Source organism: Crotalus tigris, unplaced genomic scaffold (assembly GCF_016545835.1).
Source record: "Crotalus tigris isolate CLP2741 ecotype Arizona unplaced genomic scaffold, ASM1654583v1 scf7180000018891.247784533:1973344, whole genome shotgun sequence".
Classification (NCBI taxonomy): Eukaryota; Metazoa; Chordata; class Lepidosauria; order Squamata; family Viperidae; genus Crotalus; species Crotalus tigris.
This window is the reverse complement of record NW_024097260.1, coordinates 1,596,854-1,622,115: the sequence shown is the minus strand read 5'-3', so window position 1 is coordinate 1,622,115 and position 25,262 is coordinate 1,596,854. Positions and strand designations below refer to the sequence as shown.

The window sequence follows — 25,262 nt, the reverse complement described above, 5'->3', positions numbered from 1 at the left end:
CAGACTTCCTTTGTGAAAAAAGGCCATTCCTGACAACATGGTTGTGCCCTGAAACAACAACCGCCCAAAAGTCCAATTTTGTGATGGTCAAATTAAGGGAAAGAGAATGAACTCACCAGCAATAAATATAGAGCATTATCTTTATCTGCAGAGCTATTGAAACTCTCCAGACTTTGAACGGGAGGGACTTGTGTTGCCAAAGCTTTCATAGCTGCATAGTCAAATGTCAGGATCAGGAAAATGTAAACTCCGAAGATAAAATTTGGGGGTGACCTTTCACTGTGAAAGCCAGACGCATTCAGAAATGGTATTGATTTCTTCTAGGCAGAAACTGAGAATAGTAATTGGATATAATGAATGTTCAAGTTAACTTATTAGTAGAGGGCAAAATGATCGCAACCTGCTCTCATAAAGTTATGACAGTGGGCCGTGGAACGCTTTGCTGGAGAGGACATTTCAGAGTTTGGGCCACCACTAAGAGGGTGGTAGCCACTTGGCTGAGGAGCACTTGGATCAACGTCTTCAGGAATAATCTAATCAAGGAGAGAAGCAATCTAGAACTAAGGAGAAATTTCCTAACAGTGAGAATAATTAATCAGCGGAGTTGGGCTTGGGCCCCAGGTCCTGTCTAGAACGCCTGCAACCATTTTCTCTTAATAAAGGATGCCTGTTGGAAGAAATATTCCAAGAGTTCTGTCTTCTTAAGATGCAGAGTGGGGTGAGTCCTTACAGAAAATCTACAAAGGAGTAACTTGCAATCTTCCTTAGGGCAGTTATAAGTGCAATAATCCATTTATCTCTTTCTCGGTAGTTACAACATCCATCTCCTTTTTATAATCTATCCTGTCTGATCATCCCAGCCGTACATCATGAGTTTATTCTTTTCTGTTTCGCAGCAAAAAGTCTACCAGGGATTTCAGTCAGCAATAAACATAGACATTGTCTTTGTCTCTGATTAAAGAAGTCAACTTAAACCATCTCAGCAAGTTCTGTCCTCTTGAAGCTTGTTGTTCCTTTGGTGTGTGGAGTCCATCCAGATGTGACTTTTGCCTGTCTGGTGGTTTTGGGGAGATGGATTTGAATAGTGCTGGGGGGGAAGGGGAGGTGGGAGGCAGGGGGAAAGATGGATAGAGCAAAATCAAGGAGAGAAGCAACCTAGAACTAAGGAGAAACTTCCTAAGACTGAGAACAATTAACCAGTGGAACAACCTACCTCCAGAAGTTGTGGATACTCCATCACTGGACAGCCACTTGTCTGAAATGATATAGGGTCTCCTGCTTGAGAAGCGGGTTGGGCTAGATGACCTCTAAGGTCCCTTCCAACATTATTATTATTATTATTATTATTATTATTATTATTATTATTATTATTAGTCTATCACATTCCTCCAAATTTCATGATGATAGTCTTAGTCCAAGGCGCCCTTGATAGAGAGATAACATTTTTCGTTTTCTTCTGCTTGGCTTGTATTTTGAGATCCTGTCGCTGCCCACTGTTAGAAAGCAGCTATTAATCTTAGATTCTAGCTTGACTTTGGTACAGTTTTAGAAAATTGGATGCTATCCTCAGTGGCGCCTTCGTGTGATTGAAATCCCGCATGATACACCCTGATGGAAATACAGCAAGGTCTAGTTGAGACATTCAGTCCAAATTAGACTGTACTAAAAACAAAAAAGGCATAAATCAATAAATTGGGGAGACATGATTTGTTTATAGTATATAACACGGGGAACAATTGGTGGGGAAAATCCAACACAGCTTATTCCTTGGCGTCAGCAAAGCCATTGGACTTTGAAAATTGCCTCCACCTTTGTCTGCCTGTCTTTTTAACAATTTAAAGGTTTTTAATTTCTATCCGCTCCGGGGAACAGTATTGGCTTCTGGAGGAAGGCCATCAACAATGCAAAGCGGCTTTCTTTCTGAGCGACGATAGAGCAGGGCTTTTCAACCAGTGGTACGGGTACCACTGGTGGTACATTGGCACCTGGTATGCGACCATCCTAGAAAAGTGGTAGCAGGGGAGGGGAAGGAGCTGAACTGGTGGCAGCACTGCACCAGCCTGAGCAAGAGACGGCTGGAGCTGCAGGGCTGTCAGGGCTCAGTGGAAGCGCCAGGATCAGTGCCGCTTTCCAGCTGATTGGCGCTTCTTTGGGGCTGTCAGGGTTCAGGGGAAGCGCCAGGATCAGCGCCAGGCTCCAGTTGGAGCTCGGCGCTGATCCTGGTGCTTCTGCTGAGCCCTGAAGAAGCACCAATCAGCTGGAAAAGAGCACTGATCCTGACGCTTCTGCTGAGCCCAGAAGAAGCGCTGATCAGCTGGAATGTTGCAGCATCTCCAGGGTCTTATGATTTACATTCAGATGCTTGGCAACTGATTCATATTTATGACGGTCACAGTGTCCCAGGGTCATGTGAAGTGACCAAAACCTGCTGCAACCACCCAGCAGACGGGGGGAATAAAAACCAAACACCACTCCATCCCACCCCCACTGCCAATCCTCAACAGAAATGCTCACAACAATGAAAACCTCCGACAGGAGGAAGAGCGCCGCCAAGCAGGCAGGTGTCTTGCTCGGCTGTGGCTTGGGGGGCACTTTTTTCAGTGCCATTGTAACTTCGAACATCACTAAGCAAACTGTTGTAAGTTAAAGACTACCTGTACTTTATTACTTTTTTCCTTTTTTTTTTTTTTGGGTCATCAAGTTTTTGACGCCTTGCTAGGTGACTGGTAGTACTCGGATGTTGCCATATCCTAAAAGTGGTACCATGGGTGAAAAGGTTGAAAAGCCCTGCGATCGATCTCTGATGGGGAGTGCAGTTTATGTATCTATTTAGTTTTAGCCTGTCTTTATTATTTTTTATAAAATAACAACAACCCTGTAAGGGTTGACAGAGGGTTAGGCTACAAGACCTCCAAGGTCCCTTCCAGCCCTATGCGTCTAAGTCCTCTCTCTGTTCTATGTGACAACCCTCCAGATGGTTGGAGACTGCTATCGTATTTCTCCCTCACAAATCTCGTCTGTTAGGATAAACATATCCAGATTGTTTAACCATCCCTCATGGGGTTTCATTCTTCCTCGTTTGCCACTTTCCCTTTTTCAACTGCGATATCCAGAATTGCACCCAACTCGGTTTTGATCTGGGAATCTGATCAACGTCAACTCAATCGAAACTTCCACTTTTGGAGTGTGTTGTTAAATTGGGTGCCTTCAAATTAATCTGGTGATTTGGAAATACATAATCGCCCTGCCAACAAAAGTGCGTATAGTCAAGGCCATGGTTTTCCCAGCTGCAATGTATGGCTGTGAAAGTTGGACCCTAAGAAAGGCTGAGCGCCAAAGAATGGAGGCCTTTGGACTATGGTGCTGGAGAAGACTCCTGCGAGTCCCCTGGACTGCAAGGCGATCCAACCAGTCAGTCCTGGAGGAGATCAACCTTGACTGCTCTTTAGAAGGCCAGATCCTGAAGTTGAAACTCAAGGACTTTGCCCATCTAATGAGAAGGAAGGACTCACCAGAGAAGAGCCTGATGCTGGGAAAGATGGAGGGCAAGAGAAGAAGGGGATGGCAGAGAAGGAGGTGGCTGGATGGAGTCACTGAAGCAGTAGGCGTGAGCTTAAAGGGACTCCAGAAGATGGTAGAGGACAGGAAGACCTGGAGGAACGTTGTCCATGGGGTCGCGATGGGTCGGACACGACTTCGCAACTAACAACAACAACAATATGGGAGTTGGGAGATTGCTTCTTTTAATACAGAGGGGAAATTAAATCAAACTGAGTCAGAGTCATCCATAGATACTTACCCTTGAATTATTATTATAATTTGTCTCCCACAAAGAGTGATATTTATTGCCAATACTATTTATAATCTACCCAATAACCAAAGTTCTCTGGGCAGATTACTGCATTACTAAAAGCACTTTAAAAATGCAATGAATATAGATATTTATATCCTGTCTTTCCAGTCCCAAAAAGCACTCTGTACAGCTAATGTACACACACACACACACACAAACACACACACACACACACAGAGAGACGATGTACTAAAAGAAATTAATAGCCTTATCTATGATTAAAGATATTGTTAAACCAGGCTATAAAATAATAATTTCAAGAATAAAGCCATGTTATCGTTCACCGCAGAGCTTCATGATGAGGTGAGCTATGTGTCCCATTAAATTATTGAATTTATCTAGCGTTCTTTATTTATTTGCTTGGAGGTTTTTTTTGTTGCTTGTTTATTTGTCTATTTATTATTTATACCACCGTCTGCTTACTAAATTTGGGTGGAACAGCAAGTAGTTGCGATGTGGTGACTTGGCACATTGTGGAAATATAAATAATTCCACATAGATTGGCGTCGTTGACCTGCTTTTTAACATCAGCCCTGCGAGGGGGAGGGGCAGCCAAAGAAAACATAAGTTTTCTTAAGTTTCTGGTCCTTATGACCGCAAAAAAAAGGCTGAGCTCTCCTTTAAGTGAGGGTTTGATCCCAGTCAGTCACAGACCTAGTTGCCTTCTAAATTAGCTTTACAGTATCAATAATTAACAACAATAACAACATGATTCCGCAATTCATTCTAAACTTGACAGGAACACCAATTTGTCCTGCTTCGTGACGGGAGTTGTTTTCAAAGCACCGACTTGATGTTTACTGACTCCTGCTTGAATAATTTATTGGATTATTATTAGATTGTGTGTAATAAATTCAGTGCTGATTTATCGCTTCCTTCTTATAGTATGGCAAATTATGGTTGTTGGGGTTTTTTGGGATCGGGAGAAGATATCCGGGACAATAGCAGAGAATTTTATCTAATTAGGCCTGTATCTGAAAGAATGTCTGGATTTGAAGACGTGTTTGATTCTAAATGCTAGAACCGTGGTGGCGAACCTATGGCACGGGTGCCAGAGGCGGCACTCAGAGCCCTCTCTGTGGGCACGCGCGCCGTCGCCCCAGTCCTAGGCCTTCAGCTGGGTTTTATAAAACCTTTTCGCTTTAGGCCTCCGCTGCTGTGTGCAAAAAAAAAAAAAAAAAAAAGTTCAATCAGTCAATTTCAACTTCTCGCAGGGAAAAAAAAAGATCTTGCAAAGTTGGACTTGATTAACTTTTTAGTCCCACCCAGTCTGCTGATACCACCGCAGCCACACCCACCCAATGGGCCACACCCACCCGGCACTTGATGATGCATAAGTGTGTTTTGGGTTGCAGTCGGTCTCTAAAAGGTTCGCCATCACTGGTATAGGTTCTCCTGCTTGAGCAGGGGGCTGGACTAGAAGATCTCCAAGATCCCTTCCAGCTCTATTCTATTCTATTCTATTCTATTCATGGAGCTCCCATAACATCTGGAGGCAACTTCTGTTCCATTGGTTGATTGTTCTCACTGTCAGAAAATTTCTCCTTATTTCTAGGATGAATCTCTCCTTGATCCGTTTCCATCTGTTATTTCTTGTCTGGCCTTCAGGGGCTTTGGAAAATAGGTTGACTCCCTCCCCCTCAAATATTGCAAGACTGCTATCATGTCCCCCCCTGGTCCTTTTCTTCTCATGCCCAATTCCAGCAACCATTCTTCATATGTTTCAGCCTCCAGTCCCCTAATCATCTTTGTTGCTCTTCTCTGCACTCTTTCTAGAGTCTCAACAACTTTTTTATAGGGTGGTGACCAAAACTGGTTGCAATATATGATTGCAAGTGAAAGACCACTTGTATCTTGAACATAAAAGACTTCCTAAATTCTCCTTAGCAAGGTCTCACCAATAAGAAATCCAAATTCACCACTGTTGCATCTTTGGATGTACAGAACTTCCAGGTCTGTCTCTGAGTTTCAACACTGTGTAACGTGTGCACTGTTGTTGATGATATCTGTTGGAGATGTTGATTATATTTGTTGAAGTGCTAAGCACATTAAAGCTTTGCAAATCTCAACAGTCATATTTTTCAATCCCACTCACTCAGGTGGGGGGAAAGTTGCATGTTTAATAGAGAAATTGCCTTTATAAATTGGTGCTTTTAGTTAGTGGGAAAAAAATAAAAAATGCACTTCCTAATATGTGGTCTGATCCTTTTGGGCAGGTTTAAGAAATTGCAAAGTAGACAAAGCAACCACCTATAATAATAATAATAATAATAATAATAATAATAATAATAATAATAATAATAATGAAGTTGGAAGGGACCTTGGAGGTCATCTGGTTCAACCCCCTGCTCAGGCAGGAAACCCTATACCATTTCAGACAAATGGCCGTCAAGTCTCTTCTTAAAAACTTCCAGTATTGGAGCATTCACCGCCTCTGGATGAAAAAAAGCCCTTTCATTCATTGCTAGTTTTGGTTTTAATTTCTGGAATAAACAAGCCAGCACAAACCCAGAAAAATCTCACATTCTGGAAGAGTGCAGAGAAGAGCAACACAACGATTAGGCGAAAACATAGGAAGAACGGTTGCAGGAATTGGGTATGTCTAGTTTAATGAAGAGAAGGACAAGGGGTGACATGATAGCAGTCTTCCAATATCTCAGGGGCTGCCCCAAAGAAGAGGGAGTCAAGCTATTCTGCAAAGCACCTGAAGGCAGGACAAGAAGCAGCGGATGGAAACTAATCAAGGAGAGAAGCAACCTAGAACTAAGGAGAAACTTCCGGACAGTTAGAACAATTAACCAGTGGAACAACCTGCCTCCAGAGGTGGTGAATGCTCCAACACTGGAAGTTTTTAAGAAGAGACTGGACAGCCATTTGTCTGAAATGGTATAGAGTTTCCTGCCTGAGCAGGGGGTTGGACCAGATGACCTCCAAGGTCCCTTCCAACTCTATTATTCTGTTATACATCTCAGACATTTGGGTCTAGTCCAGAGCGTCCTTCTCTTTGAATTCCGAAAGCTGATTAGGTTTCATCCTGCAACTTCCCCCAAGTCCAGCTTTCCACTCCTTTTCAGGTCACAGATAACGTGGCACTGATTGTAGTTTGCAAATTGCCCGTTTGTCGGCTTTGACATCAAGAGGCAAAAAATTAATACGATGTTAAAAGGAAAGGAAAGGAATACATTCTGTGTCATTAATTCAACAGGGGAGCCGATGACAAGATTTCCTTTAAAAAAGAAAAAAATAATAATGATGGTAACGGCGAATATTTGCTTTCCTTTCATCCGCTGAAAATCCAGAGGCAGCACTCGGAATGCCAAATAGCAACTTGGAGATGAAAGCAGAAATGACAAAGTCAGCCGGCTTATGTGGTGCTGCATGATCCAGGATCTGGACCCAAGGGATGGATGCATGGATGGATGGATGGACAGATGGACAGACAGGCAGACAGATAGACAGAAGATACATATGGCTGGAGATATGGGTGAAGACTGATGGAGATAGATAGACAGACAGACAGACAGACAGACAGACAGACAGACAGACAGATAGATAGATAGATAGATAGATAGATAGATAGATAGATAGATAGATAGATTTTTATCCTGCCTTTATTACTTTATAAGTAACTCTATCTGGTGAAGTTATCTAATACCCCTTCCATCTCCTATTTTCCCCACAACAACAGTCCTGTGTAGTGCGTTGGGTTGAGAGAGACCCAAGGGATGGATGGACGGACGGACGGATGGACAGACGGACAGACAGACAGATAGACAGAAGATACATATGGCTGGAGATAGATAGATAGATAGATAGATAGATAGATAGATAGATAGATAGATAGATAGATAGATATGGGTGAAGACTGATGGAGATAGATAGATCTGGACCCTAGAGATGGATGGATGGATGGATGGATGGATGGATGGATGGATGGATGGATGGATGGATAGATAAATAGATGAGAAAGAGTGAGAGAGATACAGACATAGAGACACAGATAGATAGAGACATAGACAGACAGTGTAAATGAGTGGATGGATGGGCAGATGGGTAGAGAGACAAAGAGAAAGAGAGACAGACAGACAGACAGAAGCTACATATGGCTGGGGATAGATAGATAAGGGTGAAGACTGATGGAGATCGATAGACATCTGGAAATTACCAGAAAATAAGATTACGTTGTATTGTATTACCAATTAGTTGATGTAAGATGGTGAGAACTCAAATAGATAAGACGTGTATTTTGAACATTAAGTCTTGTGGTGAATTGTGATAAAGGGAATTGGGGCTATTTAAAATTTGGAAATTATAAATACCAAACGCGGAATATAAATATTAGTGGGAAACCAAAAATTGGGGAAAATTAACCAGGACATTAACTGTCTAAAAAGATGGAATGTTAAGACAACTAGGATATGTATAAACTAAAAATTATTGATAAATGCAGGAAAGTTATTTTTTATTTAATTGATATAATAAGAATTGTACTAATTTGAAGATGAGACAGTAAATACTAAAGGGAAAAGAGGAGAAACACTTTATGTAATAGTTTGAGATGGGTACTAAAGATATTTGTATGTTATTGAATTATTGACCAACTCAGCCGCCATGTTGCTTTTCCAACACTTAAATGTAAAACTAGAAAAGCAATAACATTTTCTAAAAAAAAAAAAAAAAAGAGTTGAATGCCACGTCCTCTATATAGAATTTTTTTCCCCTTTTAATCATTATCCGTGAATTTCTCTTTGTATAGTTAATGCAGTTAATCTGAATTAAGGCCTTTGCTATCCTTCGCTTTCTTGACGCTTTTCCTTGGCCCATTTATTAAATTTATATGCCACTCAGAGTGACTCTCCAGAACTTTAATAGCTCGGTAAGACGAGGGAAAAAAAAAAAAAAAACCTCTTTCTTTAAGAGTCGCAAGCAAGGCAGAGTCACTTCAAGAAGGAGGCACCATTTAACTTTAATGGCTTCTGCTTTTATTGGAAGGTTTACAAGAACGGGGTCTTTCAGCCAAGCATCATTTCCTTTTCTTTAAATTTCCTCTTAAATTCTCCCGTGGTCGTGAATCTTTTTGGAACTATCAGAGATGTTGTAATATCACGCCTGGGAAGGATACGGTATAAAAATGAGTGATATTCTTGTAAGGCTGGCTGGTAATTCTTGGGACTGCCACAAAGATGGTGACAGAAACATGGAAAGAAATTGGCAGAAGGCTGTGTGCAGTTTCAACGTTGTAATGAACGCTTTCTAACTGGCTTTTTTTTTTTTTACAAATTTTATTTATAATACAGTTAAAAACAAACAAACAATGGATTTAACGTGACATTCCAGTATATACATTCTTGTCAGATTATTCCACTTTTTACAATCAATTCTTCATCTCTACATATACATCTAAGTTTTATATACAATACTTGTTCTAAAACAGTGGTTCTCAACCTTTCTAATGCCGTGACCCCATAATACAGTTCCCCATGTTGTGGTGACCCCCAAGTGGGTGTGGCCACCAATAAGAGGGAGTAGGACAGCTAGGGAAAAGGGAACAAAATGGTGGACAGCGTGGTTTGGTGACCCCCGTGAAATGGTCATTTGACCCCAAATGGGGTCCCGACCCACAGGTTGAGAACCACTGGTCTAAAATAACATATATTTCTATCTTAACATTCATCTTTAATCCCGACCGTCCTCTTCAAATTCCTCCAGCGGTAGAATTTATCCCAGGTTTCATAATAAATTGATCCACATTTGTCTTTTAATATCCTTGTGAGCCTGTCCATTTCCGCACATGCTAATATTTATGTATTAACTCTTCCTCTGTGGGAATTCCCTTGCTCTTCCATTTTTGCACAAAGGCAAGCCTAGCTGCCGTCAGGACGTGTAGCAGCAGGTAGATTGTTCCCTTGTCATATTTTTCTGTCGTTATTCCCAACGAAGAGAGTTCAGGTTTTAACTCTAAGTCCAGTGTTAATATATCCCTCAACCAGTTTCGTGTCCTGTTCCAATACTCACGGATCTTTGGGCATTCCCACCACATCTGGTAGTATGAACCTATTGCTGTTTTATATTTCCAGCACAGGGGTGAGATGTTTGAACCCATGTTGGCTAGCCTTACGGGTGGGAAATGCCATCTATAAAACATCTTGTACAGATTTTCCTTATATGAGGTAGCTAAGGTGAGTTTCCTATTCCTTTCCCACAGTTCTTGCCAAATATGCAGGTCGATATTGAAACCAAAATCCCTACTCTTAACTTGCTTTTGTTTTTAGGCTACTAATTTTACAGACGTAGAGGTTACTTTGTAGGTTTACAGAAGCTTAACTTTCAAGTCCCAAGGGTGCTTTTTTTTTTTTAAGGCAAATTGGACTTTCTCTGATTTCCTTGAAGACATTTCTCATCCAAGAAGCTTTTTCAGTTGTGTTCCCCAGTTCTCTAGTTCTCCAGAACTGAAGAAGCTTCTTGGATGAGAAGAGAAATGTCTTCAAGGAACTGGACTTTGAGACCATCAGGACCTGGGTGACTGAGAACTCCATAGACTCCAAAGACCAGGGGTCTTCAAACTTGGCCTTTTTGTTACTTGTGGACTTCACCTCCCAGAATTCCTCAGCCAGCGTGCCTTTTATGACTTGTGGACTTCAACTCCTAGAATTCCTCAGCCAGCGTGCCTGGCTGAAGAATTCTGGGAGTTGAAGTCCACAAGTCATCAAAGGGCCAAGTTTGAAGACCCCTGCCATAGACCTTTGAAGGTTGTCACAGGGATTGTAATCTGCATAAAGTGGAGCAGCAACACTCGTTTTATCATAATAAATCTTTGATTCTGCAGATCTAGGCTCGGTGGGTTTCAAGCAGACCAGAGGAAAATCTGAATCTCGGTTAAAGATAGACTTCAGCCAAGCAATAGACAAGGTCTGTTGTTTGCCAAACCAATTTGGGCAATGTTTGAATTCATTTGCACATTAAGAACGCTTGACCTACATTCCATAGATTTTTACATGCAGGTGTAAAAAAATCCCATTCACATTAGCAGATGGGCTCAGAGGAAGCAGCACCTCTTCCCATGCACAAATGGGTTAAGTCAGTGATGGCGAACCTTTTAGAGACCGAGTGCCCAAACTGCAACCCAAAACCCACTTATTTATCGCCGGGTGCCAGGTGGGCGTGGCTGTGGTGGGCATGGCAGATTAGATGGGTGTGGCCAAGGTGGGCATGATCACCTCAATGTTGCTTGTGGGGAGGGACGCTTATGGGGGCCGGGCAGGGTTGGGGGAGATCCAAGGGGTCTCTGGGAGGTGGGGCAGTGGGCAGGAGGCTCATCCTGCGGGGTGAGGCGAGGCAAGGTGAGGCAGGGCGGAGGTGCGATTGTCACAGGGCAAGGTGAGGCAGGGGCCAGGGCGGCCGCTGCCTGACACCATCGGCCCCTGCACACAGAGGCCAGCGAGCGCATGGGTGCTGGGATACATCCAGCCATGTGGGACCTCGGTGAGTTAGCGGGTGGCTGGTTGAAGAGGAACGGTTGCCATCTCCGGGGCATGGCGCGCATGCCCACAGAGAGGGCTCTGAGTGCCGACTCTGGCACGCGTGCCATAGGTTCGCCACCACTGGGTTAAGTCAAGAGCAGTGGTTCTCAACCTTTTTAATGCCGCAACCCCCAACCGGTCGTAAGTCGAGGACTACTCAACCAGTCGTAAGTCGAGGACTACTCAACCAGTCGTAAGTCGAGGACTACTCAACTGGTGCAGCACTGTTTGCAGACTGGGGCTTTTGGCGGGCTCAGCAGGGCAGAGACAGCCTGGACAATTCCTATTGGCTTTTGAAAGCCAATAGAATTAGAATCTATTCAAGAGAGTCTATTCTATTGGCTTTCAAAAGCCAATAGAATAAAAGGGAGTAGCACAGCTAAAGAAAAGGGGGGAAAAATGGTGGACTGCGTTGTTTGGCGACCCCCGTGAAATGGTTGTTCGACCCCAAATGGGGTCCCGACCCACAGGTTGAGAACACTGATCAAGAGTGTATTGTTGAGTACTGGATGGTCCTGTCTGATTAAATGTCAGTGGAGATTCTCAGTCACCCAGGTCTTGGTTGTCCCAAAGGTCTTTTTTTTTTTTCAGGAGGCAACTCAACTTCACAACTCAACTTCCTTGTGTTTCTTTTGAAGACGTTTCGCTTCTCATCCAAGAAGCTTCTTCAGCTCTGGCTCCCCCCACGCACAGCTTCCACAACACCGTCCTTTCAGCAGTTCCCAAAAAGGCTCCATGCCCATTTGCACCACTCCGGTGACCCTGAGGACACAGGCAAACCTCCAGGAGGCCTCAACAACCAAGAATGCAAATAACCAGCTGTCTGCAAGGAGTATAAATCCTTCCACTCCCCCACTCCTGTCAGAGCTGAAGAAGCTTCTGGGCTGAGAAGCGAAACGTCTTCAAAAGAAACACAAGAAATTCCAATAGCCTTCTGAAAAAAAAAAAAAAGGATCTTTGGGTCCTGTCTGATTAATGACTAATAATGTTTGCTGACTCCATGCATTTTTCTCTCCTTCTTTTTTTCCCCCTCTCCAGCACGGCTCCTTTTCCCCCGCAGATCTTGCAGGTGGATTTTGAGATGGAAGCACTCACCGAATTGCCAGGGATGCAGTTTATTACGTGGCAGGTTGAATATCCTGGAGGAAGGACGTCTGACCTCAGCATCTCCAAGATTTATGTCAGCCAGAAGGATCTCGTTGGCATTCTTCCCTTAGCTATGGTATGATAAATTATTTCTGCTCTTGGTTTGGGGATCACAACCATGTTAGCTCATCCACGATGTGGATAGACCAGAGTTGAATATAACAAAAATGTTCTTGCTTTCCAGTCTCTGGACTGAAGGTGAAGGTTGAAATTTGGGTGTGCTCTAGATTATTTCTCTTACCTTACGATGCTTTGGGCGGTTAAGGAAGAGCAAATGAATTCAGAAGAATAGTAGATAAAACAAGGTGGAAACCTAGTTGAACTGGAGGAGGGTTCTCTTCTTGGTTTCAGGATATTGGACATTATTTTTGACTTTCCCTGTTTACGCTAATGTTCTGCAGAATTGTAGATCTTCTCCTACTGTCTGTCAGAGACCTAGATGTCCTGCAGTTCAATTTCTCCCATGTTCTGTCCATCATTCCTGCAATGATCGCTCCATCGCTAACATTGAACGCTTCTCTGTTCTGTTAGGAGATCTTTCTAGTGATATATCTTGGCATTGTCGGTTATAGATGTTCTCTAAGCTTGGTTTTTCATTTGTCCAGTTGTTTGGTTGCTTCTTGGAGAATCGAGACTTGTTTGTTGGTTGTGGAATATATCATGGCTGGAATATGTCAGGCATGAAAGACCAAGTTCACACATGAAGATTCAATCAAACTGATTTATTGCTAAAAGTCCATGCATGGGAATCTTCTCAACTAACCATCTGCACCTGCTAAGAGTGTTATAAAGGCCAACAGCACTCAAGGGGGGTTGGACTTAGTTCCCTTGTGACTATGTAGGGATTCTGAGCTTATTCCTCTTTTCACTCCACCTCCAAGTTCTGCCATCTCTTCTACAGTACGTAATTAAGTGGACTATGCTGCTTGGTGTTGTTGTTATCTAAGCGAGTGACCATGTCACGATCTGCTTCTTGTTGAGCTGATTCAGTGCCAACTTCATTTCTTCTGGGTGGTGATTACTAGTCCTGTGGTAAAGGGAGATGTTGTAATCTGAAGATGTCCGCACTTCTGGTGGTGAATGGAATGATCCATAGATGTCATCCAAGTCTAAATGATCCCTGATCCACCAGAGTAACAAGCTTCTAATTCATTCTTTGACTGTCCCTGGCTTAGAAGTACAACTTAGACATTGGATCAACCAATTGGAAAGATTTCAGGCAATAGGAGTTAATCGACAAAAAAGGAAGGTGGCTAAACAACAAATGGCTTTGTCTTACCCTTACCTTTCCTTTTTGATATATTTTGTTAGGACATCACCTCGACTCTCCTTGAATTTATTAGGCCTAGGAGATAAACAACTAACAATATTCCCTTAGAGTTCTTTCTAGGAATGTTTAGAGGTTGAGCCAGCTGGATTTTTGCATTTATCTAGTATTTGGAAGGATTGACTGTCCCAATTTAGGTACGAGGGAGACAGAGCTCTTTGATCTTCTGACTGGTAGCAGGTGAACACTTTAGATATCTGTGTATTATCCTTCTGAAAATGGAAAATAGAATGGAATAGAGCTGGAAGGGACCTTGGAGGTCTTCTAGTCCAGCTCCCTGCTCGAGCAGGAGAACCTATACTGTCACAGACAGGCGAATGTCTAGTCTCTTCTTAAAAACCTCCAGTGATGGAGCGCCCACTATTTCTGGAGGCAAGCTGGTTGACTGTCCTCACCGCCAAGAAGTTTCTCCTTAATTCCAGGTTGCTTCTCTCTTTGATCAGTTTCCAACCATAGTTTCTCATCCTTCCCTCTGGTGCTTTGGTGAACAACCTGACCCCCTCTTCTTTGTGGCAGCTCCTCAAATATTGCTATACCCCTATTTCTTCTTTTCTTTAGACTAGCCCAGTGGTTCTCAACCTGTGGGTCGGGACCCCAGTTGGGGTCGAATGACCATTTCACGGGGGTCACCAAACAATGCAGTCCGCCATTTTTCCCCCCTTTTCCTTAGCTGTGCTACTCCCTTTTATTCTATTGGCTTTTGAAAGCCAATAGAATAGACTCTCTTGAATAAAGTCTAATTCCACTGGCTTTCAAAAGCCAATAGGAATTGTCCAGGCTGTCTCTGCCCTGCTGAGCCTGCCAAAAGTCCCATTCTGACCGGTTGGGTAGTCCTCGGCTTACGACCGGTTGGGGGTCGCGGCATTAAAAAGATTGAGAACCACTGGACTAGCCAAACCCAAGTCCCACAGCCGTTCTTGGTATGTTTTGGTCTCCAGGCCTTTGATCATCTGAGTTGCTCTTCTCTGATTTTTTTTTTCAAAACTCTCAACATGGCCCAAGCTAGGGCCTCTGATTTTTCCCAAAGGCCTGGTGACACACGCCTTAGTACAGTAAATCCAAAGAAACAGTAGAAAGCTTTGTTTAATGATCACCACACTCCTTTAGCAACCGTGCTATTCTCTTAATGACCACCACAAAGGAGGTTGTAAAATCAGGCACAGCCACGTGGTATTTGCTTAACGACCTGTCCGCCTTACCATCGTAATTCCAGCCTTGTATGTCAGGAATACCTGTACTGGGAAATTCATTGCTTCAACAAACACTAATATCTGAGAGAAGGAAAGTAAGGAACAGGTGACTTCCAATTCTTAGCTTCCATATCACCCAGATGTAAATATAACTTGGTAATAATGAAGGACTCCAATGATAATTTTCCAACCATTGAGCTTGGATTATTTGGATAAACAGCTGGATGGGTCTCCTTTCCCATGAAATTCTGAAGAAGCCAGATTTTTCAATGCCCGTAGCATGCGCTTAAGAGGTGAACATCTATTAGGTATGTATGTATATGAGTTTTGGGGGAGATTATAATAGGAACTGGGTGGTTGCCTAGTAACAGGCTGTTAATTATTATGCTTCGAGTCAAGGTGGGGGAGATGTTTATGCTTTTCTTGGAGACCACCAATGAAATTTGCCAACTTTAAAAGTCGCCTTTGGGCTTTAATGACCGAGCCAATTATTGCAAGGGTTGATTATTCTCTTATTTAAAAACTAAACCAAACAAAAACATTTATCATGCTGGGTTGGTTGAATTATTCTAACCCAAGCAAGGGATTTGGCAATTGGGATGTTCAATACTGTAAGGCATAGAATGTAGAATAATAGTATTGGAAGGAACCTTGGAGGTCTTCTAGACCAACCCCCTGCTCAACCAGGAGACTCTAGAACAGGGCTTTTCAACCTTTTCATCCATTGTACTACTTTTAGGATATGGCAACATCCGAGTATCACCAGTCGCCTAGCAAGGCGTCAAAAACTTGATGACCAAAAAAAAAAAAAAAAAAGGAAAAAAGTGATAAAGTGCAGGTAGTTCTCAACTTACAACAGTTCGCTTAGTGACTGTTCAAAGTTACAATGGCACTGAAAAAAGTGCCCCCCAAGCCACAGCCGAGCAAGACACCTGCCTGCCCACCCGGTGGCGCTCTTCCTCCTGTCTGAAATTTTCATTGTTGTGAGCATTTCTGTTGAGGATTGGCAGCGGGGATGGAGTGGGGGGTGTTTGGTTTTTATTCCCCCCTCCCGTTTGCTGGGTGGTTGCAGCAGGTTTTGGTCACTTCACATGACCCTGGGAGACTGTGACCGTCATAAATATGAATCAGTTGCCAAGCATCTGAATGTAAATCACAAGACCCTGGAGATGCTGCAACATTCCAGCTGATCGGCGCTTCTTCTGAGCTCAGCAGAAGTGCCAGGATCAGTGCTGCTTTCCAGCTGATTGGTGCTTCTTCAGGGCTCAGAAGAAGGGCCAGGATCAGCGCCAAGCTCCATCTGGAACCTGGCGCTGATCCTGGCGCTTCCGCTGAGCCCTGACAGCCCTGCTGCTCCAGCCATCTCTTGCTCAGGCTTGTGCAGTGCTGCCACCAGTTCAGCTCATTCCCCTCCCCCGCTACCACTTTTCTAGGATGGTCGCGTACCACCTGCCAGGTGCCAATGTACCACCTGTACCACTGGTTGAAAAGCCGTGCCCTAGACCATTCCCAATAAGTTTTACAGGCATTCACAGATCTTTTCTGAGACTCGTGGACACGGCTCTGGTGTGCTTGTGGTGTGCTTGTGCTGATGAGAAAGCAAGCAGAGTTTGCATTTAGAACATAGAATGTAGAATAATAGGGTTGGAAGGAACCTTGGAGATCTTCTAGTCCACTCCCTGCTCAAGTAGCAGAACTTATACAATCCCGGTCATATGGTTGTCCAGTCCAGTCTGAAAATTCTAATGATGGAGACTGAGATATGTATGAAAGTGGCTGTCCTTGTTGGGAGCTATTCCAGAAGAAGTCCTTCCATTAAAACAGCCTGCTCGAACACTCTGAGTCAAGCTAAGAATCTTCCAGAATCATCATCGTTGTATGGTCTGGGCCAGGAACTGTAGACATGAATGAGTTTTTCACACATTGTGTCAACCTCCAGCTTGAATATCCAAATCAAAGTCCAGGATTACTTTCATTTCTGAAAAGCTTACTGGTTTATTGAATACATGGCATGGTACAGGGAAAGGAAAACTAACTCTAAAATCCCAAGGCATCAAACCATAGCATAGAACATTGACATTCCCAGCCAAACCCCCAAGTGTCCACGTAGCTCTTGTAAATAAAGTCTCTTTGTTATGGGAACCATCTGCTATCTTCTTCACACCTGTTAGAATGTCCTTGAAAGGTTTCCAGACAGTCATCTCTGCACAAATTCCCGAAGAACTGGAGAGGTTTCATTTCTCTAACTAACCCAGTCCAAACCATCATCTCTCCCCTCACTTTACTCTAATAGCAAGATAAAAACAAAGAGGCATGTAGCTGCCACATTTTCACTCTTGACGCATTGGCTAAGATAATTTTTATGTATTCCATTCCTGTAGTTGCCCTCTCACGCAAGTGACTGTGATGTGTCTGGTTAGCTTTAGTTTAAGTGTGGGATGCCGATCCAGCCAGTGTGAAATTTAATCCATATTTATCATGTAGCTGTCATGGTTCCGATAGACGAAGCCAATTAAAAGAACTTTGAGGCAAAGATTTCTTCCTGGAAGAACATTTTATTCAGGAAACAAAGTATCGGCACTTACATCGTTGAACCCAAGACTAAAGTTCCCTCCCCCCTGATACAATGTAACAAGTTGCAATTCCCACCCAAGAAAGGCTGTCATGAATCACATTCAGCAATTAATCCAAAACATGGGCTCTCCTCTCTACTTTTCAGCCGGGCCAAAACTTTATTTAGAATTGACCTTGAAGCTCACCCAGCTGCAATTGTTTAGGCTGACTGAAAATGCTCAAGTATTCTCCCCTTCCCTATCCTTCTACATCTGAGAATCCCACACAACAGAAAAAGCACAAGGAAAGCAAAAGGTAAAATGGCTGCAATTTCTTAATTGTCACAGCGTTGACAGTAGCAAAAAAAAAAAAAACCCCAAATGGTTCAGTAACATCTTGGCTTCATGAGAAACTCAGTCACTGTGAAGTGACCTATGAGAATTTTAGTTCTAACCTCTTCTGAGGCTATGTCAAGTTCCAGGGAAATCGGGAGAGTCAGGCTGTTCAAATGAATCTAAAGATTTTGTTGGGAGTCCGTGCCAGCCAGTGGACCCGGCAGCTGAGTCCGGGGAATCAGAGGAGGAGGAGGAGGGGCCTGGAGAGCCATCAGAGTCGGAGGAAGGCTCTGATGAGCTCCAGGACTTACAATCTGATGAAGAGCCTGGCCCCTCCACTCGTGCTCAGGCTGAGACTCAGCTGTGCGGGGAAGCTGAGTCAGACTCTGAGGACTCACAGCTGGAAGACATCATAGACGCTTGCAAACGCAGACAGGCAACAAGAGCAGGACAGAGGGAGGCAATGGGGTGACTCCAAGGGAGGAGGAGAAGGCATTGAGAAGCCATGCCTTGGGGCTGCATAATAAAAAAGGAAGGTGTGGGCGGTGCTGATTACTGAAGGCAACTGTTTGCGAAGGACTCAAGTTTCATGGAATCATGTCTGTTTTACTTGCCTGTGAACAATTCTCTGTTGGAATCGTGTTCTGTTTGCTTTGGGACAATTCTTCATTTGAATCGTGTTCTGTTGCCTTTGAACACTTCTCCATGTTTTGTTTGCCTTTGCTTTTGGGACATTTTGCAGATCTGTACCTAACTAAAAAAGGGGGTTTGTTTTTCCTGCATTTCCAGCCTACTTGTTAAAAGAGGGGTTTGTCCTTGTGAATTAACAAGGACTCAGTGGACTGGGACAGAACAGATTTATTGCAAGCTCTCTACAAAAATCTGACCAACTAATGGCCAAGGGAAATGAGCGGGAGATAAGACAGGCATTCAAGGTGGGCTGGACTTAAATCTCTTGCGGGCACACAGGGACTTGTGCTTAACCCTTCCCTCGGGCTCAGCCTGGCCATCTCCTACAGATTGAGCACTTGGTGTACTGAGCAGTTGTCTTAAACAAAAGTAGGTGTTCCTCAACACTGACTTTCAACTTCTGCTTCCTCGTTGCTGGTTTGCTTCTGATATCTACCTACGGTTCAGAACCGATTCCACATTTGCTTCACATTTGCTGAGGTGTAGGGACTCTTTTTCCATTATGTCATTTCATTCCGAGCGACAAATTAGTCACGACCGTTTCTCAAAACCTGTAGCCCTTCTTTCCAGAGTTTGCATTCTTTTTTTTTTTTTAATCCTGCACTTAGAAGTTATTGATGTGCAAAAGCTGGAATCAAGTGTCAGCTGTTCTTAATTTTCCAAAGCTTAGGTGCTCTCTGCCAAGATTACTGGGCTGGATTTTTTAATTTTTATTTAGAAAGTGCATGGTTTTGCAAGCTCTACAAAATTAAAAAGCTGATAAACTCACCAAGGTAGACATCCTGCTGAGAATTCCTGTCGTCAAATTAGGCTCTGCTCAGATAAATTATTGTCAACATCTGGAGATATTCTTGAATTAAGAATAGCTACGAAGTGTCATTCTAAGCGGAAGACACCTTGACACGAAAATTGGGATATCTGTAGTGTTTGTGCAATAACTTTTACAATTTTGCTAACAGTGTCACTCGCCTGTTTATTAACTGGATGGTCCTCTCTCCTTTTTTTTAATTTTAAAAAAAGTCCCATTTATCCTACAATCCTATTCATTCATGTCTAAGAAGAAACCCCATTGAGTTTTATGGGCTTATTTCACAGCTGCAATGCAGAGGATCAGACTCTAAAAAAAAACATGGAACAATATCAATTCTTTACCCACAATGTTTTAATGTCCAATTTTATGTACATGAAAAAAAAAAGAAAGAAATTACAAGTCTGGCTGAAGAACATTTCACTTTGAAGCTTATATTATCAATTCAATACTTCATTTACAGTTTTCTTTGATCATTCTGATACTCTGATTAATTGGTGTCTCTTCATATGGGCAATCAACACTTGTTCGAGTTAAAACCTGTTCAACATTTGGAATTAATATGTGCAGGGTTCCAGTCCTAACCGTCATTTCTACCTAGAATGGAGAAAGCTGCTGACATGAAGCATTAAAAAAAAAGCAGGTTTTAACAATGCACATTTAGTTAATATTCATGTATTTACGCGGAGTGGGGAGTTATCACCCCTCTTTTGAGATCGCCCCAGGCTGCTTCCTATGAAAATAAGCATCAAAATGCTCTTTGGCACACATGCTGACAATATTAATAGATATGTATATCTGCATGTAGGTAAATAACAAGCGATCGTGACTAGCAATGGTTCAGGAGCTCATAAAATATTTAAATACCTCCCTGTCTGTTTTGTGACTGAGATGCCCAACACGTAGCTAGGAACAAAGCTGAAAATGACATAAAACAAAATAAAAAAAATTTAAGGGGGGGAAATGAAGGCATCGCTAATTCGCCCTCTCGTCCTCCTTGTGAGTCAAACCCATACTCTGTCCAAGGTCCTGAACAGTTCCAACCTTGCCACACAAATTCCTTGTGTGTCCAATCACATTTGGCCAATAAAGAATTCTATTCTATTCTATTCTATTCTATTCTATTCTATTCTATTCTATTCTATTCTATTCTATTCTATTCCATTCCATTCCATTTCATTCCATTCCATTCTATATTTCTATTCTATTCTATTCTATTCTATTCTATTCTATTCTATTCTATTCCATTCCATATTCTATTCTATTCTATTCTATTCTATTCTATTCTATTCTATTCCATTCCATTCCATTTCATTCCATTCCATTTCCATATTTTCTATTCTATTCTATTCTATTCTATTCTATTCTATTCTATTCCATTCCATTCCATTCCATTCCATATTTTCTATTCTATTCTATTCTATTCTATTCTATTCTATTCTATTCTATTCTATTCTATTCTATTCTATTCTATTCTATTCTATTCTATTCGCTTGTTATCCCTTTGATACAAGTCTTACTTCAATGAAATTCTGGCTCTCCAAGGAACACAGGACATAAGAGTTCCCTACAATCTTAGATCAGGGGTGTCAAACTCAATTTCACTGAGGGCCGCATCAGTATTGCGGTTGCCCTTGGGGGGCCGGGTGGGTGCGGCCTACTGGGTGGGCATGGCTAGCTCTACATTGTTCGTGTCAAGGGTGCCTGTGGGGGCTCAGCCTCTTGGTGCTGTGAGGAGAGCACCCCACTTCCTGCCGAAACCCCTCCGCCGGAGCCCATCAAGCCGAATATTTGAAGTAGGCGAGGGCCATTTGCTGGCCACTTCCAGGCGATGGTGCATTTCTTCACTCCTCACAAAGGGTGACACCTCCCCAGCATGTACCCAGGGGGCAGGGCCGACGTGGCAGGGGCTGGTTCCTTGCTGTTTCCAGACGGCCTTGTGGAGCTAAGATTGAATGCATTTCATCATAGATGGCCACCACAAAATTGTATATTGGCTCCCGGCCGGCCTGAGCCAGGGCCAAGGCAGCGGGGGCCGTTCCCTCACTGTTTCCAGGGTGGCTTCACCGGCCACATGAAACCACTTTGTGGGCCGCATCCGGCCCATGGGTCTTGTGTTTGGCATGTCTGTCTTAGATAGTCTTAGAACATCCATGTGAGGTTGAACAATCAGACTGAAGAGGGAAGAGAGACTGGTCTATAACCCAACAATAATTTGAATTGAGGATCCAATATTGTAAACTATACATAGTGACCTGCATTTGTGCAGCACTTAGAGAGAGATTTTCAGCCGTGCCGCCTTCCAGTCCATGTTGGAAATAGGACATTTATTATCCCTTGGATGTGCTTCTCTTTCCAGTTCCCTGGCAAGGGCTGTGTAATTCACCATTCAAACTCAATAAGCCAGCTTTGTATTTCCAGGGTAATTAGGATTACTGGCAAACAAGGCTGAGCTAGCTGGTCGCTCAACAGAATTAAGATGTCTCTCTCTCTCTGTGTGTTTGTGTGCCTGTCTTTTCTTTTCTTATGAGCAAGCAGAACTGTGTTCTTTAGTATTTATCAGCATTGTTTTCTGGGTGGGTTCCCCCCTCCCCAGTTATATTGTCTTCTCTCTCTCTCTCTTTCTCTCTCTCCCTATTGATTTGCTCCTTTCTTGTCCACCCTTTCCTTTCTGCTGAATGCACCAGGGAGGTCTGCTTACACTGCAATCAAACCAGATGGAAAATTAACGACTAATGAATTAAAGCTCAGCTGGGGCAAAGATTTCCGGTCTGACCAAGATGTGCAGAGTCATCCCTGGCTCTCCTTGCCTCTGGACAAGAGGCAAAGCCTGTAATTTTGGGGTTTCTGGGGAAATTTACTCTTCTCTTTTGCCTTTTTTTGGCGTCGCCAGAAGGAAGACTTGTTTGGATCCAGCCTGTCAGCCTTACCAGGTTGACCAGAAAGCAAACCCCACAGATGAGCTAATTCTGCTTTATTGCAAGGCTATATTAGCAGAATCTGAAAAGTATGAATCTCCTGCTGTCTCTTTTTACAGCTTGATAAGTTAGGGAAGTGTCAAGGTTCCGATAGATGAGACTGAATAAATCAGAACTGCGAGGCTAGAGGCTTCCTCAAAGAACAGGTTTATTGGTGACAGTGTATCAGCATGATCAAAAGTGAAACCAAGTCTGAAATGCCCTCCAAAGAGTTACTTTATTACAAAGTTAAACTTCCCACCCCGATACTATGCAAATAGCTCCATTTCCCAATAGAATAGTTTCCCAACTCCCCAATCTGACCATTTACAGTGACCTTGGTTCCCACGGGACAGAGAATTGTTTACCAGAAAACCTTCACTTCCGCCCTCCCATACTTGGGGCAACCTAGAACGAGAGTTGTAACATTGACAGGAAGATCCTTTCTAAGTTTCTTTCCCTTCCCAATATCAGCTGAAGTTCCTTCTCCTATTATCTGATGGTTCCCTAGTTAGAACAAAAAATCAGTAGAATGGCTTGCCTCCAGAAGTTGTGGGCGCTCCATCACGGGAGGTTCTCAAGAAGAGACTGGATGGCCATTTGTCCAGAATAGGGTCTCCTGCTTGAGCAAGAGGGTTGAAATAGAGCAGGGTCAGTGGTAGGGGTACCACCTGTAGTACATTGGCACTTGGCAGGTGTACACAACCATCCTAGAAAAGTGGTAGTAGGGGAGGGGAAGGAGCTGAACCGGTGGCAACACCGCACCAGCCTGAGTGAGAGATGGCTGGAGTTGCAGGGCTGTCAGGGCTCAGTGGAAGCGCCAGGATCAGTGCCGCTTTCCAGCTGATCGGTGCTTCTTCGGGGCTGTCAGGGCTCAGTGGAAGTGCCAGGATCAGCGCCAGGCTCCAGCTGGAGCTCGGCACTGATCCTGGTGCTTCTGCTGAGCCTTGAAGAAGCACCAATCAGCTGGAAAGCAGCACTGATCCTGGTGCTTCTGCTGAGCCCAGAAGAAGCGCCAATCAGCTGGAATGTTGCAGCCTCTCCAGGCTCTTGTGACTTACATTCAGATGCTTGGCAACTGACTCATATTTATGGCAGTCACAGTGTCCCAGGGTCATGTGAAGTGACCAAAACCTGCTGCAACCACCTAGCAGATGGGGGGAATAAAAACCAAACACACCTCCAGGGTCCTTTCCATCTCTATGGTTCTATGATTTGAAAAAACACAGATGAAGATACGAAGCTTTGTGCTATACCCTCCAAGGGCCCTTCCAACTTTATTATTATTATTATTATGGATCATCGCACAGTCAGCCAGATGTTCAGACTGGATTTGGCATTTTGTCTACCTATCGAGTCCTTACCCAGGATCTGGGATAGGCAGTTGTTGTTGTTGTTGTTGTTGTTGTTGTTGTTGTTATTATTATTATTATTAATTAAATAAGTTATTATACCCACCTCCATTAATAGGAAAACTGAGAGTTGATATGCAAATGGTTCTAGGTTTTTCAAGGGTAGATTGCCTTCATTTTTCACTTCAAACTACAGACGTGTTTTTCCTTAGATGCTCCAAGGGCCTGTCTTACTATCCGAATGAAGGCTCCGTTGGAACTGTCTCATTTGCCTCTCATCCTATTTGATAAAGTACCTCCTTTCCACACACAACGGGAGCAATTCAAGTGTCTTCTTCTTGGAGATATGTTATCTCGAGGGGGGTTGAGTTTCTGGAAGGATTAGAATCTCTTTGAAATTATCGATTTACAATCCATGACCATCTCCCCCCAGATGGATCTGAACCAGTCTCTAATTGGATAATTTGGCAACATGTAAAGCCAGGCTCCAGAGGACTGAAAATTACACTTGGTTGAAAGAAGGTCTGTCCTTCATGTAGAATTAATTTGATTTCCTCTCCATTACAAGGGGCAACCGGAGTAGACTAGAGAGTGGATTATTGTTTTAACTCGGAACATCCTTTTTTTCTCCCTTCTAATTGCTGAGGGGGGGAGAAGGAGAGGGAGGGGAAGACTCCGTTGCTTGTATTTATGCATTTAGTTGCTTTCCAGCGTCTACACCGCCTTTTGCTGGTGGTTTGCAAATGTGATGTGGAAACGACCGTGTAAAAAAAGCAAATGCCTGTAAACATTAGGGGTGAAAAACCATCTTTTAATTGCTGGGCAAAAAGAACAGTAAAAGGCTTAAAAAAAAATCCATTCTTCAACCTACAAAGTTGTGTGAAATAACTAAAACAATTAAATTGGTTGCCCCAAAGAACTGGACCCAGGAGTCCTCGGTGCTCTCTGAGTTTGGCTGTTTCCTTGCGGATGTTTCATTACCCAGCTAGGTAGTATCATCAATGCTAGAAGGGATGGGGTTTGTAAGGAGGAGGAGGAGGAAGAGGAGGAGGAGGAGGAGGAGGAAAGGACTGTGGGGTCCTTGGTGCTCTCTGAGCTTGGTGGCTTTCTTGCAGACATTTCATGACTCTAACTAGGGAACATCATCAGTGCTAGGAGGGAGGGGGGTTGCAGAGAGGAGGAAGAGGAGGAGAAGGAGAAGGAGAAGGAGAAGACGACTGTGGGGGGGGGAAATCCTTGGTGCTCTCTGAGCTTGGTTACTTTCTTCCAGACGTTTTATTACCCAACCAGGCAACACCATCAGTTTGTGGGGTACAATACCTCAATGAAGGAACTATCAACTTAGTAGACAGCTTAATCATGGAACCAACAAATACTCCCACCAAAACTGGCAGGTCAAGCCACTAGTATATAAATAGAGAACAAACCCCATTCCTTTCTAGCACTGATGATGTGACCTAGTTGGGTCATGAAATGTCTGCAAGGAAACATCCAAGCTCAGATAGCACCAAGGACCCTAATTCTCCTCCTC

At 43.3% G+C, this 25,262-nt stretch overlaps 1 protein-coding gene across 3 annotated transcripts in view; it reads left to right on the top strand.

Moving 5' to 3' along the window:
• The window catches only part of LOC120314346 (transmembrane protein 132D-like), a 218,732-nt gene that overhangs the window by 129,590 nt on the left and 63,880 nt on the right, over nt 1-25,262 (top strand). For all 3 annotated transcript variants that reach the window (XM_039357359.1, XM_039357357.1, XM_039357358.1), the window contains one exon: nt 12,412-12,595. In XM_039357359.1, coding sequence (XP_039213293.1) covers nt 12,412-12,595 — 184 coding nt within the window. The remainder of the gene's footprint in view (nt 1-12,411; nt 12,596-25,262) is intronic.